At 39.9% G+C, this 19708-nt stretch overlaps 3 protein-coding genes across 3 annotated transcripts in view; 2 read left to right on the forward strand and 1 right to left on the reverse strand.

Annotated features, from left to right (window-relative positions):
- Nucleotides 1-6313: 6313 nt before the first annotated feature.
- Nucleotides 6314-10209, reverse strand: TRMT10C (tRNA methyltransferase 10C, mitochondrial RNase P subunit). Its single transcript, XM_057696116.1, has 2 exons — nucleotides 10049-10209; nucleotides 6314-7853 (listed from the first exon to the last, which is right to left on the reverse strand). Exon 2 carries the CDS (start codon nucleotides 7839-7841, stop codon nucleotides 6561-6563), a length of 1281 nt encoding a protein of 426 aa, XP_057552099.1. The 5' UTR covers nucleotides 7842-7853; nucleotides 10049-10209; the 3' UTR covers nucleotides 6314-6560.
- Nucleotides 10210-10338: 129 nt separating this feature from the next.
- SENP7 (SUMO specific peptidase 7) overlaps nucleotides 10339-19708 on the forward strand; it is a 171905-nt gene continuing 162535 nt past the window's right edge. The window contains exon 1 of the mRNA XM_057696791.1: nucleotides 10339-10400. The gene's annotated coding sequence lies outside the window, so the exon portion shown is untranslated. The remainder of the gene's footprint in view (nucleotides 10401-19708) is intronic.
- Nucleotides 10354-18596, forward strand: LOC130830003 (protein C1orf43 homolog). Its single transcript, XM_057696799.1, has 2 exons — nucleotides 10354-10400; nucleotides 17038-18596. Exon 2 carries the CDS (start codon nucleotides 17181-17183, stop codon nucleotides 17838-17840), a length of 660 nt encoding a protein of 219 aa, XP_057552782.1. The 5' UTR covers nucleotides 10354-10400; nucleotides 17038-17180; the 3' UTR covers nucleotides 17841-18596.

A 19708-nucleotide genomic window follows, 5' to 3' on the forward strand; every position in this document is an offset into this window, starting at 1 on the left:
CATATTGTGCCTATCTTGCTCACCATTGTTTCGCTAGGACCTAGATAATACCAGTTTTCTATAAATATCCACTGAAGAAGTGAATGCAAGCTTCAGTAACCCCCAACAAATGGGTTAAGGGATGAAAAGGCAGTGGAGTGCAAGGCAAAGAGCAGCAGCATTGATTGCATCAGACAAAAAGGAATTTAGATTATAACCCTGCCATGTGGTAATTCTGAGTTTGAACGGATAAGGTAATCTTACTGAATATATTTTAACTATAAAAATGTACTAATACTTAAAGGGTTACTGAGAGGAATAAGTGATAATACAGGTAAAATTTTGTAATACAGTGCCTGGCTCATGGTGGGCACTTGCTTGATAGTAGCTATTGTTTGCAGTCTCTAAAGAGCTATTCAAATAATGAGTTATCAAGCTGAAAATGGAGAGTAATATAGACAACTGTTATTATAATTTAAATGTGTAATTTGTGAGGTGATAGTTATAATATCCAAAATATATTCATGCTTACTATATGCTAAGCATAGTCTGCAATTTTTTTAACATGAAATCGAGTACATTAAATCATCACCCTATGAATTAAGTGCCACAATTACTCTTATGGAAGAGGAAACTGGGACACTGAAAAAGTAAGAGGTGGAGCTGAGGCTGGAATTCAGGCATAGAGCTACAACAAATCAGAGAGGAAAGAGGCTAATCATGGTTTTTTATCTCTCAAATTTCTTTGTAACCGAAATTAAAATGAAAATATATTTCTACTCATCCATGTTGTATTCATCCAAGTAATCGCAAACACTCATTCACTGGTTAAATCAGGGTTGGCCCCATAACCCTATAATATTAAATTACCCAGTTGGGCTTGAGCTACCACGAAATACAGAAACAGCACTGCACTGGGTGTCAAGTGACACCAGCTCATGGGCTGTGTGTGTGTGTGTGCTTGCTTATATTTTCTTAATTTTAATTTTATTTTTATTCTTTTTCAAATTCTTTTCCAATTTATCAGTAACCTTTGTCCTTAATCCAGCCTGTAATCCCATTATATTCCCCTATACCATTCTCAAGATTTAGTATATGGTATCAGAATCATCTGAAAGGCTTCTTAAAGCAGTTAAAACTCTGGTGCCACTGATTCAGTAGACTCAGAGGGTGGGGCCTCCAAATTTACATTTCTAACTAGTTCCCAAATGATGAGGCTGCTAGTCTGGGGACATGCTTTGAGAAGCATCACCCTAATTCGCTCCCCCTCCCCCTGGCTGCGTTGGGTGTTTGTTACTGTGTGCTGGGTTTCTCTAGTTGTGGTGAGCAGGGGCTACTCTTCATTGCAGTGGTTTCTCTTGTTGCAGAGCATGGGCTCTAGTCGTGCAGGCTTCGGTAGCTGTGGCAAGCAGTCTCAGTAGTTGTAGTGCATGGGCTTAGTTGCTCCATGGCATGTGGGATCCCTGGATCAACTAGGGATTGAACCCGTGTCCCCTGCACTGGCAGGTTGATTCTTAACCACTGCACTACCAGGGAATTCCCTCACTCACTTTCCTAGACTATTTCACACTTTCTCTGCCCTCTCCTCAAATGATAACTTTGATTCTTATTTTAAGTAAGAAAATAATAGAAATCAAAACAGAACTTCTGTATATTCTCACCATATCTGTGGTGTGGTACCTGCATTTGTACTTAGATTTTCTGTCTTCTCTTCTGTTACTAATGCAGTAAATCCCATTCTTCTTGCTTATATAAGGTCTCACTCCACTGTTTCATCAGATCCCCCCCCCCCCCAACTACTGGATCATTCCCAACAGCAAACATACATGCTTTTATATCTCCCATATCTACAAAACTATAACAAAATCAAAAACTCTTTTCTTGATCTCATAACTCCCTCTAGCTCATTACTATTTCCCTTCATATAGTAACTCTTTGAAAGGATTTATACTCATTGTCTCCAATATCTCTTAAGAGTATTTAGTACCTACTCTGTTACCACCCTGATCCAACTCACTATTATCTTTCGCCTTTGTTTCTGCAGTAGCCTCCTAGTTGGTCCCTCTCTTCTTGTCTCAATACAGCAGCCAAAGTGACCCTTTTAAAATGAATCAGATTGATTGACTTAACAAATTTTAAGGTGCTTGTTATGTGCCAGGCACTGTACCAGGTCCTGGGGATACAGCAGTAAATAAGACAGAAAAGGGAGTTCCCTGGTGGCCTAATGGTTAGGATTCTGGGCTTTCACTGCCATGACCAGGGTTCAAGCCTTCGTTGGGGAACTGAGATCTTGCAAAAATTGGCACAATGTTGTAAATCAACTATACTTCAATTAAAAAAAAAACCTAGGGACTTCCCTGGTGGTCCAGTGGGTGAGACTTCTCGCTCGCAATGCAGGGGGCCCAGATTCAATCCACAGTTGGGGAAACTAGATCCTGTAGGCATGCCGCATGCCACAACAAAGATCCTGTGTGCCACAACCAAGACCCGGCACAGCCTAAATAAATAAATAATTAATTTTAAAAAAGAGTAGGCAGTTAAAAAAATGTTAAAAATTAAAAAAGAAAAAAGAGACAGGAAAAAAATCCCTGCCCTCATGGAGCTTGCATTCTAGTCATCCTATTAAAACATCAGGAACATGTCACTTTTTTGCTCAAGACCATCTGATCTTCCCATCTTATTCAGAATAAAAACCAAGCCCTTACAATGGCTTAAGAGGCTTACATGACAGACTCCTAGCTACTCCTCTGACCTCATCTTCAGCTCTCTCTACCCACTCTGCTTCAGCTACATTGGCCTCCTTGTGTCTTGAATCCTCTCTCAGGGCCTTTGTGCTCACTGTTCCCTTTACTGGGAATTCCCTTCCCTCATATCTCCATAGCTCACTCTCACTTTCTTCAGGTCTTTGCTCAAATGTCATCTTATCAGTCTCTGTGTTATTGGATGGAATCTTTTAAGCACTTGGCTTAAAGGCAGATAATGCCTGTGTGTGAAGAAAACGGTGCTTCTTCTAGCAAACATGGCCTTGCACCAGAATGCATGGCTTGGAAAGGGTATTATGGGTGCTCTTGTGCAGTGAACAACCTACTTAGAAGACAGTCCTCAACCACCTTTTATAAAATAGTAATGCCTCCCCACTCCAGCATTCCCCTTTCTCCCTTAACCTTCATATCACTTATTGCCATCTGACATTTTACATTGTGTCTGTCTCCTTTCTGCCTGCCAGAATTTAATTTCTATGAAGGCTAGGAATATTTTGTTCACTGCCATATCACCAACACCTAAAATGCTTCTAGGCACATAGTAGGTACTCAGTAACTATTTGCTGAATGAATGAATGAGCCAACGAAGAAGATAAGCTGCTAGACTGGGAAAAGTAAGACAATTGCTGTGATGTGGAAATCAAGGAAGAAGTGTTTAAAGGAGGGAAGAGTTCAATGAGATATTTATGGTCCATTAATTAGTAAGAACTGGCCACTGAATCTGGCTGGAAACAACAGAACTGATGTAAGCACAGAATAGATCACAAGTTTATCAAGCAGTATTCGAGCTGCACAGTTCAACGTGGCAGCCACCAGCTACATGTGACTATTAAGCACTTGAAGTGTGGTTCATGCAACTGAAGAACTGAACTCAATGTTATTTAAGTTAAAAAACTGAAGCAGTTAGCTCTTGTTAAACACAATTCTATTGTTTTGGTAGCAGTGCATTTTACTTTAACAATTGAAGATTTAGTATTCATATATTTTTTCTTAAAGTGAAGAGCAGGTTTCTTTAGATAGATACACACTTCATAGAGAATGTGAGCTGTCTCAAAAGGTGAGAGGTGGCCCCAGGGCATGGGGTCATCTAGGAAAGTGAGAGTGGCTCTGGGAGAAATATACTCTACCGTGTGGGCCATTTCAGAAGGTGAAAGCTGCGTAATATTCATATTAAGACGTGCTGTAACCATTAAAATACAGACCAGATTTTCAATGCTTAGTTTGAAAAAATGATTATGAATGTAAAATCTCATTAAGTTTTTAATTTATTTTATTGATTTATTGGCTGTGTTGGGTCTTCGTTGCTGCACACAGGCTCTCTCTAGTTGCTGCAAGCGGGGCTACTCTTCATTGTGGTGTGCGGGCTCCTCATTGTAGTGGCTTCTTTTATTGTGGAGCACGGGCTTTAGGTACGTGGCCTTCAATAGTTGCAGCACACAGGCTCAATAGTTGTGGCTCACGGGCTCCAGAGCACAGGCTCAATAGTTGTGGTGCACGGGCTTAGTTGCTCCGTGGCATATGGAATCTTCCCAGAGCAGGGCTCGAACACGTGTTCCCTGCATTGGCAGGTGGATTCTTAACCACTGTGCCACCTAGGAAATCCCTCATTAGTTTTTAATAATGAATACAAATTGAAATAATAGTGTGGACACATGGGTTAAATATATTAAAATTAAGTTCACCTTTTATCTTTAACATGGCTACTGGGAATTTTAAAAGTACATACGTGGATTGCATTATATTTCAATTAACAGCAATGGTATAGAGGAAATGGAAACTGTTCTGAATACTTACTTGAAGGGCCTGGCTTAGAAGTTAAACTGTGTAATATGGTAGGGATAATAGCAGCAAACAAAGACTTCTTTTTAAATTGTTTAATTACTAAAAGCTGGGAATTTGGCAGCATGTTTGAAAAGAGCAAAAGGAGAGAACTAGAAATGTTATTATACAAAAACATGTTGCTAACAGGTAAGAAGGAGATGATTAGACTATAGGAAACAAAAGTTACCTTCAAAGAGAAAGAATGCTATAGAATAAATTATTGGGTGTTTAAGATAAAAAGTTGTTACTTCCTACTTTATGCCCAGGAAATCAGACCATGTAGTTTGGAGAAACTAAAGCAGTATCTGAGGTTCTGTTAAATTCCAAATTCTAAAAAATTTGTAAAATTAAAATTGGTGTGGGCTCAAACTGTGGATGAGCTTGCCACTGTGATTTATCTACATGAGAGAGAAGCAGTCTTAGGAATCAGTTACTGTTTGGCTATTGGGAAGGGAAAAAACTAAGAAAAAAAATCCTAGTGTTGCATCACTGAAACACCTTAGCATATTGTTACACAGAAATACAAAGGTACTCCTCAAAGGGAATTATTTTGATTAAATTTTCCTTATCTATAAAAAAGGTGTTAATGACAGTACCTAAACTTAGTTGTTTAAATTCAGGTAAACTGCAGAGTAACAATTTGACACATAGTATTTGGTAAAAGATTGAGTCCTGCATTAAGAAGTGTATTGGATAGCATACCTTATGCTAATGTCCAATTCAGAAACTAGGTAGAAATATTTGGCCACACAATGAATATGGTTCCTAAAGTTCATTTCTGTATGCATGGCCACCAGAGCTTCCTCTCTCTCAAAATTCACCACTAGAAAGGAATTAACACAGGCTATCTTGATAAGTCCAAAAATCTTAGAAAAGGATTCTGACTGGCCTTTTTTTAAAAATAAATTTATTTATTTATTTGTTGGCTGTGTTGGGTCTTCGTTGCTGCACACGGGCTTTCTCTAGTTGTGGTGAGCAGGGGCTACTCTTTGTTGTGTGTGCAGGCTCCTCATTGCCGTGGCTTCTCTTAGCATGGGCTCTAGGCGCATGGGCTTCAGTAGTTGTGGCACATGGGCTCAACAGTTGTGGCTCATGGGCTCTAAAGCACAGGCTCAATAGTTGTGGTGCACAGGCTTAGCTGCTCCTTGGCATGTGGGATCTTCCTGGAGCAGGGATCGAACCGTGTCCCCTGCATTGGCAGGCGGATTCTTAACCACCGGGCCACCTAAGAAGCCCCCTGACTGGCCTGTCTCAAAGTCAGATGCCCATCTCAAGGCTTGAGTGAAGTGTCTTTTTTGAGATAATCAGTGGTGGCCAGGGGAGGAAGGTCTGTAAAAATATGGCAGCCTCCATTCAAATCACATGGCTGGAAAAAAGGAAGTATTTCCTTGAAAAGAAAAGCCATCTACACTACAAGAGGAAAGTGCTATAGTAACACTCTTCAAATAAACCCTTTTTTCCTAAGTGGACAAGAAATGAGTTTTATCCCCACAAACCCATTTTTCATTATACAGCCCAATTTCATCACATGCCAAGGGATGTCCTTTTTGTTTAACCAAGACTCAGTTAAACGATATACCTTAGTGCATATGAGATGCCCAGCACTGTACCAAATGTTACTTTAAATAAACGAACCACCACCTGAAGTTTCATCAATTTTTGATGAAAGGGTAATTGCTGACATGGCTAAAAGAACATTTAAGAAGGAAAATGGAGTCTGAGGCTCAAAGTAGTCATAAAAAAGCCACACCAATGATACAATTGTTTTACTGGGCTCAAACAAACACGGACAACTCTTTTTACTTTCTAAGATTATTGTTTATTTTTATAGTAAACAAAACATATTTCCAAAGTTTTACAGATATTCGATTAATTGGAGAAAGATAATACTTCAGTTAGTTTGGAAAGACAACCTTTGAAACAAAGAGCAAGTGAATTCCATTCAGGATGAAACAGACTAATAGAACTGTATTCCTAATCCATTTACTTTTTAAGCTATCAAATATTCTCATTCAAGCTACCTTTTCTGTGTCTATTTACAGAGCCTCTCACAAATGAATTAGAAGTCTTTGACTTCTTCAATCTGTTGACAATCTCTTGAGAATGCTGAGAAATCTCCAGAAAACCAGTATGTTTTCTCCTAGGAACAAACTTCAGAGCCTCTTCCCAACTACCAGTGTTTTTCAGACATGACAAAATACGTATCATTTGATCTAAGGTGAGATTTTTAGTACCGATGTCCCACTGCAAATATTTATCTAATGGAAGGCATTCTGTTGCCAGCTTTAGGCGTTTTGCTTTGGCTAAGGATGTGCCTGGCTGCATATTCTTATCAACAAAAGATCCCACTATATAAATTTTGTCATGTTTGAAAGAAGTCATAACATTGGGAGAATCGGCAGTTAAATATATAATACTGTCCTTTGGAAATAAATCTACATAAGACTTTTCTGTTGCTGTTAAAAGCAATTTGTCCCACTTTTCTCCATAACGTTTAACTAACGCTCTATAGTAGGCGCCACCTGTTTTAAGATTGCAGAAATAAACATGGAAAGGATCAACATCTCTTCTGTTCCATCCTTCACTTTCTAAAAGTTGGGAAACGGCATTCTGCAGTTCTTTTGGTTTCATATAGTCGTCATAAGCCATGTCAAAAACCAAAGGTTGTCCAAACTGCATGGCCTGGGCACCCTTCCAGCCCATTGCAATGTCCATACTCCTATCCCAAAGTCGTAGAAATAGAAAGTTTTGCTGTTTATCTTCCGTAGTGGTTTCTGATAGCTGGTCTTTTTTTACTTGTTCTTTTGCTGCTACTTTCATTTCCTTTTTAATTTTCTTGGCTTTTTTCATTTTTTCCTTAATATATAAATATTTTAAATATTTTTTTTTTGATGATTTAGAGACACATTCTGTAACGGTTTTGAGCTCTTCTTCACTGATGTGTTCTGGTACTTCTCTGCGAAGCAATCGCCACATCTCAATTAACTCCCTGGTGGCAGCTAGAGGATCTTCATCCTTGCTACCTGAAACTGCTGAAACACCCTCTTCTTGCACACTAGATTTCATTGTAATTTTCCACCTATCCAACTCCAGCTCTTCTGGAGGTGATGTACTCTCCTTATTAGGATAGGACGCAGCTGGTATTTTGGAAGACATGTATCTATGTAGAACAGTTGAATGTAAAACCCTTCTCTTTCTATGAAGGGTAAATGGCACCACAACTCTGGCAAAAGGTCTTAAGAAGGTGATACAGACATTCATTTTGAGGAAAACAGGCATGTAAGAAAATCCCTAGAAAAAAATAAAAAATGTAATGAAAAGTTAAAAACCTCTCAAGTAACTGTTCAAGTATAAATTTGAGGTACCGAAGTGCAACTGATTTCTGAAACACAAAGTGGAATCTTAGTCCAACTTATTTTGCACCATTAATTTTTTTTAGACTCCTGTGGCCTAGAACCTGTGATCATTCACTAGGCAAAAAGTTTAAAACTTGTTTGGGTTATTATTTTAGATATGAACTTCACTATTGTTTTAAGCAAAAGGATACCCTGAAGATCTTTTTCAGGTTTGTATCTAGGGGCCCAGAGGATCAATGTTACTGGATAACAAAGTTATGTACCACTGTATGGTTGAGATCAAGATATTCTATTCTTCTCCATTTTCTACTAAGCCTAGATACAGACCCAAACACAAAATCCTTAACAAGCAATACATGAAGACAAAGGACAGAAAAGTTACAGAAAATGGCAACTGGTAAAAAGCACTTAGCAGCTGCTGTACCAATGCCCTCATATGTTTTCAAAACAGAAATATAGAGAGATCTACTGATTTAAAAACAAAATAAAATCTCCCTTCTCCAATTTAGACTTTACTCTGCAACAAAAAACGTTATTGCCAAACAAAATATCCAAAATTAGGGCAAATATATATAAATTTCACAATTTTATCCTAAAGGTTTGGATGTCCGCAAAACAATGAAGACGCTTAAACATGTGAAACTAGTGCTGGACTTGAAGCATAAAAAGAATTCAATTTTTCACAAAATGTAACTAAAATAGTTGAAAAGTTCCTTCTTCCTTTGGCTTCATTTAATGAGGATGCATGTTGCTGGCTCTCTGACCTGTGCACTGATGCTCAGAGCCACTCCCCCCAGCCCCCAACACACACAAGGTGGATGTGCTTCTGAGTTCTGTCCTTTGCCCTTTTTTCAATCTAAACATTTTCCCTATGAACTCTGATCTACCTGCTTGACTTCGATCACCATGTATCAGATGACACCTCAAATGCAGCAAACTGAAATGTCTCCCTTCCCTTCCCAATCTGCTTCTCCTTCTGCGTTGTTTCAGGGAGGGACATTACTATCCATTCATTTGCTGAAGCAGAAACTGGGAGTCATTTCATTACTGTCTCTTCTCACACCCTCCATTCCTAATTTGAGTTAATTCATTTACTTTCTAAATACTTCTCTAATCCAGTCACTTCTCTTCAACCTCATTTTCTTTTTTTTTTTTTTTTTTGGGGGGGGGGGGTGTTGCCACTCTGCACAGCTTGCAGGATCTTAGTTCCCTTGGCAGTGAGAGCGCAGAGTCCCAACCACTGGCCCGCCTGGGAATTCCCTCAACCTCATTTTCTTAATTGTATCTCCTAGCCTCCAGATTTGCTCTCCCTCATTTCTAAGCCATTTGAAGCGAGTGCAAATCTGATCAATACACTCACATCATCCTCAATGTGTATTTTTAAACTCACTGCTGCCACGTTAAAGTCTAAACTTATATGTATGGCTTATAAAATTTTTTCACAAAATCACCCTTCGCTTAGCTCTTCAGCCATATCTCTAGCTATCTGTCACCTTAAACTTTAGATCAAGTATTCCTCCTATTAGTTCTTTTAGCACCCTGTACTTTTGCACCCTAGTGCTTACAAAACACTGCATTGTAATGGCCTGGCTACTTATTTGCCCCACGATATGGTAAACTCTATCAGGACAAGAACTGTATTTATATTAACATCGAACCCAATGCTTGGCAGTATATAGCTCACATTTATCATTCAAGTGTTTTTCGATTAAATACTCCATGTCAGTGCTTCTCACATTTAAAACACGTTCAGACACCTTTTAAAGTAAAAACAATTTACTTAGACTCCTCGAAATACTTAACCGAGAGTTCTCAGCCACAATATGAGAAAGACTGATTTCAGAAAGTCTTTTCAGTTTTGTCTTTGTAACTGGTAAATTTTTTAGGATATCATAGAAGCAACCCCTCTCCCCCGCTCCCCCCCCTCCAAATTTAAAAGGGAAACACGGATATCATTTTGGGAAACACTGCTCCCGTCTCCGGTATTGTACTACTTTTAGTTTATTAAATCACTGGGCTTCCTTTTATCTGTGTACCTTCTTAGCGCACATGCTCCAGTAAGCGTATCTTAGGCCTGCCGCGTGCTCCCACCTCACCACACACACCAGGAGACAAGAAACTCGTCCATACCAGGAGTGCAAAGACAGTGGCTCCCGCCGGTGCAAACCACAAAGACCCCCAGAGGACTCAGGATTCTGCCGTGAAACGCTGCCCAGGAATCTGCCCCACACCTGACCCGCAGCTTGCCTATCACTCCACACAGCATCTGTCGCTAACCGGAGACCCGCACCAGGAAGTCCCGCCCTGTTTTCCCGGCGCTTCCATATGACGTCACGCCACGAGGGGCAAGTCTTCCGGCTTGGAAAGCAGCACTGTCGTGCAGCACTGTCGTGCAACACAGGCGGAAAAACAGCCACTGACGTTAGCAATACAAAGACCGCTGAGACCACAGTGCGAGGTTTGGGGCTAAAGCCGCGTGAGGGTGGGTAAGGGATGAGTGGACTATGAGAAAATGGAGTCATCAAGTTTAAACGTTTTTATGAATCTTGGCAGAGGCAATATTCGGTGGGCTCAGGCCCCGGTGTGGTATGCAGTTTATTTTTACTGTTACTGGGAGAAACTTTACCAGCTGATAGGATTGTTAGCAAGGGAATAAGGAAAGAAAGGATGATAAGGTCAACTTCCTCAGAAGATTGAAAGAGATGGGATTCAGAGCACAGATGGAGGGAATTGGGCTTGGATAGGAGGAGGAACTATCACTTCCTTTGTACCTGGAAGAAGGGAAGAAACAGGTGGGGATGGAAGCCAATTTGTAGATGTGGCAGTTGTAATTTGAGAGTTCTCATTTCTGTGAAAGAGGTAGTCTGGTGAGAATCTGTAGAGAGTGAAGAAAGGGAGACGGTTTGATATTGTCATGAAGAGTGAATGTGACACAGAGTGATGGAGAAGTTTTTCCACATATTTCGGTATAGGGGAGTCATTCAGGCTTATCTGTTGTTCTGCCTGAACTTTGTGTGAACTAAAACAGCCTGACTTATAGCCTGTCAAACACTTACACAGCACATCTACTTTCAGCATTAAGGTAAAGAATGTCCTCTTCGAAGATAAGATGAATAGCTCTCTTCTTATGGCATCCATTAACACTTTCTTGAAGATGACGTTACCTTCCCAGACACCAGGATCATGCTTTCTCATTGAATAAATACTAATATGTCTCTTTTGAAACCTTGAAGGAATGTACCTCTGTCATGTTTGATGTATGTTCTTTGTTTTAAGGATAAAGTTTAAAACTCTGCTGAAAACCATGCTTCAATGGAGCAGATCCTTGGAGCTACAGAGAGGCTGCCTCCCAGGCTATAGTTCTCAGTTTGGCTCTAATAAAGCTCTTTTCTAGTCCTTATTAGAAATTATTGATTATTTGTGTCAAAAATAGAAGTAGAATGATGTTTACCGGGGCTAGGAGGGTGGTGGTGAAAACGAGGAGTTGTTTAGCGGGTATAGAGCTTCGGTTTTGCAAGATAAAAAAGTTCTGGAGATCTGTTGCACAACAGCATGAATATACGGAACACTAGTGAGCTTAAAAATTGTTCATATGGTAAACATATATTTCTTAAAATCACAATAAAAAAAGAAAGAATGAAGTGTTAGCTGACTAGGGAATGACAGTCATGTTGTTAGGCATTGTTTATGGTCTGATTCATTTTGGGGGTCAAGAATTTGTAGTGGTATCAATCTATCTTGTCATGTGATTTCACCCCACCCCCCCATTTTGCCAACACTGCTAAGTGCTAAGAGGTCCGCGTACAATTAAGTTTATAGAAGGGAAATGGGGTAAAGTTGGTAGAGTTATTGGCATCAGAGTTGCTGCAGGAGTGGTCTGTAGAGTCTCAGCTGCATAATGAGAGGCAAGTACAGTAATGATAGAAGATGGGATGAGAGACTGATAGAAAGTAAATACACAACTGGCCAGAGCTTTCAAAGGAGATGAAAAACAGGTTAGTAGATGTAACTGAGTAAGCAAACTGAACCGATAGGACTTGCAGCAGAGTCAGATGTCATCTGCTTTTGTGATTGTTGTGGTGGAACAATACATATTTGGTAATGCCAAGATTCAGGCCATGAGCACAAGAGTGTGTGGCAGGAACACAGTGGGATGGGTCATGAGAGATCATCTAGGAATCAAAGTCAGGGTATAAATATGATATTGTTTTTGCTTCAGAACTCAATTTTGTACTCTGTATTTAGTAGCATTTGAAGTTTCTCTTTTCCTTTTGGTGTAGGCATATCTGTCTTAGGATTTGCTAAAATTAGGGAGGTCTCTCCTTTCTGGGCCAGACATTACTTTTATTTTTAAAAATTTAATGAGATGAGAGTTTTAGGACTCTTGAAAGTCAGAGGCCAAAAAAAAAAAAAAGAATTTTCCTGTCCTTTCATGCCTTGCAAAATTCATTGCCATGTAATACCTTGGCCAGTCTTCTCTCAGCCTGAAGGTGGTGTCTTCCATTATCTAATTATTCTAGGATTTGGGAACTGGGATGTATTATTTGGGAAATACAACTAAAGACAGGATCTCTCCCAGCCCAGAAATCCTCTCCACAAAGGTAGTAAAGAAAGAAAACACTTATTTTTGAATAAGCGTTAAACCAGAATGTGGTGGGCATCACAGGTGATCTTCGAAGAGACTGTGAAGACAGCAAGGGGAATTTCACCCCTTACGTAGCCAAGCAGATACACCCTATTACATACATGTTTTCAAAATAAACAATAAATAGTCCTCAAGTAAGACCCTGATAGCATATTTTGTCATGTGTAGTTCATCCTAACTTTACCATGGTAATTGAGGAGGTCACTTCTATTAGTTAATTGGCTTTATCCAGAGAAAAAACAAACTTCTCATCTTTTTGACAGGACAGTTTTGCTAATTGGAGCAAGGCGTCCTTCAAAGCTATGTTCTTGCCTTCCCACAGGAACTGTGAGATAGGAGAGTGAGCTTCCCGATCTTTGCATTTCAAAAAAGATGGCTTCCAGTTTCTTGAAGAAACATTCCGGAGTTGTGAGATTGGCAGATTAATAAACTAATGGTTTATTAGCCATTATAAATATTTACATACATTTGAAAAGGATGGAGAAAGAAATTCTGAAAGAAAAGGGAGAGGTGGAGAAATTCTTTTTTTTTTTAAAGATTTTTTTTTTAAATGTGGACCGTTTTTAAAGTCTTTATTGAGTTTGTTACAGTATTGCTTCTGTTTTATGTTTTGGTTTTTTGGCCACACGGCATGTGGATCTTATCTCCCCGACCAGGGATGGAACCCACACCCCTTACATTGGAAAGTGAAGTCTTAACCACTGGACCACCAGCGTCCAGTGGTCCTGTTCCTTTATTTTCAACAAAGAGAATTACATCTCTTATTTTTAATTTGTATTTGCCCTTAAATTATGTGGTAGAAACTGGATGTTTTGGTCTTGAAAGGTGAGTGAGAGACATGACTTCCTTTCCTACAGGAGGGAAAGACAAATATGTCAGTTCACTTGGATCTTTGGGACCATAAAACATGAGCTCAGTCAACAAACCCCTTTTGTTGCTTTCCTCAGGGGAGGAACTTTGGTCTAGAGGATAATCCATCATAACTTTCACCTCACAGGAGGTAGGTTTACCTTTATTACCTCCCTGGCCACCCCTACTCTTTCTAACAATGGTTCACCAAGTGTGATCCCCAGACCAGCAGCATCAGCATCACTGGGAACTAGTTAAAAGGCAAATTTTGGGGCTCCACCTACCAATTCTACTGATGCAGAAACTCTGGCAGTGACATCTAGCAGTCTTTGTTTTAAGACCTCCAGGTTATCCTGATGTACTTTAAAGTTAGAGAACCACTACTTTTGAAGATACATTGAAAAGGAAGTAAGTTTCTTGCTGTCTTCTTTAATAGAGACTTCCCATAGAAAATTCCCAACATGTCTTTTTTTGTTAAAATATAATATGTTTAGTCTAGTATTGGGAATTGACACACAAATCTTGGTGTACTTCACTTATAATGATCATAACCTATTACCTCGATTTTCCACAAGAAGGGAAAAAAATTATCACATACTGATGTCGGAAAGTCTTAGGATTTTCCCGAAGGCCTCCCATATCAGTCTTTTCTCTTATTAGGACACATCTCTGGTCTGCAGCTTATAGCCAAAAATCTGGAGATATCCTTTTTTGACTTCAAGCTGCTAAAATAGAGCAACATGAGAAGTCAGAGTAAGGGAATAGTTTAGCGTGACCCTAGGAGAGAAAATTAAAATAAACTTTATTTTTAAAATATATATAGAATTTGTGGTAAAAATTCTGATGTTTTGCAGAGAAAGAGGAAACCAGTTTCTAAATACACAGTTATTTATCAAAACAAGAAAAACTTTAAAACAAGATAAAAATGCTCCCAGAGCAAGATAATCTTAAAAGCAAAAATTAAGCTGCTATACCATTAATTTCAGTTGGAATCATTTCTGATGTGGTAGTTTAAAACATGTCTCCAAATTCTTTGACATGCTTTTAAGAGGTGGAGTTTAATTCCTCTTCCCTTGGACTTTAGTGACTCATGTCTAACAAATAGGAAAAAAGTAGACCAGCATCCAACTTCAGAGAGTAGGTCATAAAAGGCAGTATAGTTTCCTGCTTTCTCATTCACCTGGATGATTCATTCTGGGCAAAGGTAGCTGCCATGTTGTGAGGACATTCAAGTAACAAAGACTCTTCTTGACCAGACTTTAGTTAGGCTCCACTGAGCCTTCTCTTGGGATTAGTCCTTGACCTTGACCTTCTGTGAGATTGCACAGGTCAGTCTCAGCAAGAATCCTGCTAAGTCATCCCCCAACCTTGATATCTGATCAAGTTTCTCATTCCTCACTCTTCATATCTAAGCCTTTGGCAAGAATCTCTCTACCCTTGAGGTCTCCTCTTAGTTTTCCATCCACTGATACCCCTACTCTGCTTCTTGGCTATAAATTCCTAGCTGTGTTTGTTTTATTTGGAGTTGAGCCTGATCTGTCTTCCTTATTGCAATATCCCTAATTGCAATAGTCTTGAATAGCATCTTCCTTACCATTTTAACAAGTGAAAGGCTAATTTTTTAATAGAAGCAGCCTATGGAAGAAGTCCAGTTACTAAGTCCTCCTGCCAACAGCCAGCCCAACTTTAGATCACCGCAGCTTCAGCCAGCCTTGAGTGTGCTTTTCTGAGGGATCCTGAACCAGAATCACCCAACTAAGCTGCTCCTGAATTCCTGACCTAGAGAAGCTGTGAGATAATAAATGTTTGTTAAGTCACCAAGTTTTGGGGGGTGATCTAATATGTTGCAATAGATAACTAATACATCTGACTACCACATTAAATAGTAAATTAGGGTTTATGAGAAATATCAATGTTCAGTTAGTTAAATATAAAATAGCTTTTATGGCAACTTTTTTTTTTGTTGCTTTTATAGTAAGTGCATTAAATACATTCTAGATAGACTATCTGTGTTGGTTGAGACTTCTAAATCTCAACTTATTTACACAATGGGAAATGCAGGCTGGGAGAGAATAACTGGTTTATCCACTGCTAGGAGTCATTTTATTTTTATTTTTTATTTTTGGCCACACTTCGTGGCTTGTGGGATCTTAGTTCCTCAACCAGGGATTGAACCCAGGCCTGAGGCAGTGAAAGCACCAAGTCCTAAACCACTGGACTGCCAGGGAATTCCAGCTGGGAGTCATTTAAAATCTGCATATCCTGATTTACAATTCAGTGCTTTTTTGTTTTTTTTGTTTTTTTCATTATGCCACAGAAGACATGGTGCAGAAAGAGAAATTTGAGATATTATGTCTTTGCTGATAAGGAATTGTCATAGTCTGTTTGGGCTGCTATAGGACAGTATCATAGACTGGGAGGCTTAAACAACAAATATTTACTCCTCACAGTTCTAGGTGCTGAGAAGTCCATGACTGAGGTATGGATTTCTTCATTGTCTGGTGAAGGCCTGCTTCCTGCTTCATAGATGGCTGTCTTCGCACTGTGTCCCACATTGTAGAAGGGAACTTTCTGGAGTTTCTTTCATAACAGTACTAAACCCATTCATGACGGCTCTATCCTCATGACCTTATCACCTCCCAAACACCCCACCTTCTCATATCATCACATTGGGGATTAAGATTTCACCATGAATTTTGGTGGGGGACACAAACATTCACTCCATAACAGAAATTATAGTGTATAATAGGTTAAAAAAATGCTAGGAGGGACTTCCCTCCAGTCCAGTGGTTAAGAATCTGCACTTCCACTGCAGGGGGCACAGGTCTGATCCCTGGTCTGGGAACTAAGATGCTGCATGCTGCACAGAGCAGCCAACCAACCAGCAAACAACAACCCCTCCCCCCACCCCCCCACCCCCCTGCCGCCAACTAGGAATAAGAACACTAGAAAGAGCTATGTACGAAAAAATTTGTATGTCCTATTGCATAAGGCAGAGTCAATTTTTCAAATGTAACATCTCATACTCATGTATGGGCAGGGCTAAAAGGATAATTTGTAACCTATTCCTTTTTCTCTCTTTAAACTTTCTGAGACTGTCAAAATAAATTTTTCACCAGTAGTCTCTATCTCAGCAAATACTATATATATATGTGTGTGTGTATGTATATATGTGTATATATATATGTATTTAGTAAATAGTATTTCTATCCAACTATTTGCTCAAGCTAAAAATCTGGGAGCAGTCCTTTTTATTTTCTTTTCCTTATTCCTGACCTCCAATCATAAAATTTTGTTCATTAGAAATATTAAGCATTTCTCTGCAAATCAAAACCACAATGAAATATTACCTTGCCCTGTCACCCTGTCAGAATGGCTCTCATCAAAAAGTCTACAAATAATAAATGTTGGAGAGGATGTGGAGAAAAGAGAACCCTTGTACACTGTTGGTGGGAATGTAAATTGCTGCAGCCACTATGGAAAACAGTACAGGAGTGCCTTAGAGGACTGGGACGGGGAGGGTGGGGGGGACTCGAAGGGGGGGGGGAGTTGAGGGAGGGAGGGAATATGGGGATATGTGTATAAAAACAGATGATTGTCCCCCCCCCATCCGCCATGTTTTCAGGCCCGGTCAGCCTTACTCTTTCCCCGTAAGGAAATGGCCGGGGTGCTTCAGGGAACCCAGGCGCCGTTGCCTCAGCGGAGCCCGGGCTGACGAGGCAGGGCAGCGGGGTAAACCGGAGCAGTTCTGCGCGGGGTGGGGAGGCCATGGCGTCCGGCAGTAACTGGCAGTCCGGCGTGAATGTCGTGCTGGTGATGGCCTACGGGAGCCTGGACTTAAAAGAGGAGATTGATATCCGACTATCCAGGGTTCAGGATATCAAATATGAACCTCAGCTCCTTGCTGATGATGATGCAAGACTGCTACAGCTGGAAACCCAGGGAAATCAAAATTGCTACAACTATCTATATAGGATGAAAGCTCTGGATGCCATCCGTGCCTCTGAGATCCCATTTCATGCTGAAAGCCGACATCCCCGTTCCTTAATGGGCAAGAATTTCCGCTCCTACCTGCTAGATCTTCGAAACACTAGTACTCCTTTTAAGGGTGTGTGCAAGGCCCTCATTGATACCCTGCTGGATGGCTATGAGACAGCCCGCTATGGGACAGGGGTCTTTGGCCAGAGTGAGTACCTGCGCTATCAGGAGGCCTTGAGTGACCTGGCCACAGTGGTCAAAGCACGAAGTGGGAGCTCTCAGCGACAACACCAGTCAGCAGCCAAAGACCTAACCCAGTCTCCTGAAGTCTCCCCAACAACCATCCAGGTGACGTACCTCCCCTCCAGTCAGAAGAGTAAACGTGCCAAGCACTTCCTCGAGTTGAAGAGCTTTAAGGACAACTATAACACACTGGAGAGTACTCTGTGATGGAGCTGAAGGACTCGCACTGTTGATAGAGACAGACAGACTGCAGTGTGCCCGTTGGGCAGCCCTCAGGCCATCTGGCTCAGCAGCCCAGACTGGATCAGCTGAAGCTCTGGTTGTGTTCAGAGCCCTTAGAGTTCATGCCGAGAGGATCATTCTCCCACCCTCTCTTACAGCTAGTTTCAGAACATCAGTTAAGACTTTATTTTCCCTTGGTAGCACTTTTCTCTGGAGTTGAATTCAGATGTTTTTCTTAATATTTCTGTCAAAGCTTCCTTAAAAATCCTCACTTGGTTTTGATCATGGTTCATCTGTCTTTTTCCAGACTATAAATAATCCCAAGGGTGAGAGTTGGAGTGACAGGGCTTGGTGTCTTGTCTTCTGTACCTATATCCCTTTGTACATGGTTGAATGGGAACCACTTGGGTTTGAGACATCTAAGAGTTCATTGGTGGGAAAGGTATACAGGAACTGGTGGGGAGATTGGGTGAGGCCATGAGTGGTATGTGGAACAACTTACCTTGGTGCTCCACTTAAACCAGGATGTGTTGAAACAACACAACTTCCCTGCCTTCCATTTTCATTCCATACTGTCATGAATAAGTTGAAAAAGGAATATTTTGACACCTGACATAATCCCATCCCTCCTCATTTGTGGGATAGTGTGAAGGAATGGTCAGACCAATATATTGGTCTGAGTTTATAAACTTTAATAAAATGAACAATTAAAAAGTAAAAAAAAAAAAAAACAAAAAAAAACCAGATGATTGAACTTGGTGTCCCCTCCAAAAAATAAATAATAAATTAAAAAAAACACAAAAAAACCAAGACTAGAGCTACCATGTGATCCAGCAATTCCACTCCTGGGTATATATCTGGAAAAACTGAGAACACTACTTTGAAAGGATACATGCACCCCAATGTTCATAGCAGCACCATTTACAATAGCCAAGACATAGAAATAAGCCAGTGGCCACTGACAAATGACTAGATTAGATTAAGAAGATGTGATACACACACACACACACACACACACACACACACACACGAATATTACTCAGCCAAAAAAAAAAGAATGAAATATTGCCATTTGCAGCAATGTGGATGGACCTAGAGAATATTATGCTTAGTGAAATGTCAGAGAAAGACAAATCCTATATATCACTGGTATGTGGAATCTAAAAAAAAAATACAAATGAATGTATATATAAAACAGAAACAGACACAGATATAGAAAACAAACATGGTTACCAAAGTGGGGGGAGGAACAAATTATGGGTTTGGGATTAACAGATACAAACTATTGGGTTGGCCAAAAACTTTGGATTTTTCCATAAGATGTTATGGAAAAACACGAATGAACTTCTTGGCCAACTCAATATTATACATAAAAGAGAGATGCAACAAGGATTTATTGTATAGAACAGGGAATTATATTTAATATCTTGTAATAACCTATAATGGAATATAATCCTCAAAAAAATCTGAATCACTTTACTGTACACCTAATACTAACATAATAGTGTAAATAAACTTCAATTAAAAAAAAAGAAGTATTGAGCATTTCTCAAACTACTGCCAAAATTTTTTTGGTCTCCTGGCTTCCAAGCTTGTTCTCCTTCTAATCTATTCTCTAAACTGCAATCAGGATATTCTTTATAAAATGTAAATCTGATAATCTCCTGTCTAAAACCATCCAATGGCTTCCATTGTCATTAGAATAAAGTAAAAATTCCTAACATGGACATTGCAGCCTTGAGTAAGCTGCCTGTTTATTTCTCTAACTTTTCAGCTACTGACAAAAACCTTTCTCCTTTACCAAATCTGAGGCTGGCTCCTCTGAGCCCTCCTCTTGACTAAGCTCTGACATT

This window comes from Hippopotamus amphibius, chromosome 10 (assembly GCF_030028045.1).
Source record: "Hippopotamus amphibius kiboko isolate mHipAmp2 chromosome 10, mHipAmp2.hap2, whole genome shotgun sequence".
In the NCBI taxonomy this organism is placed as follows: Eukaryota; Metazoa; Chordata; class Mammalia; order Artiodactyla; family Hippopotamidae; genus Hippopotamus; species Hippopotamus amphibius.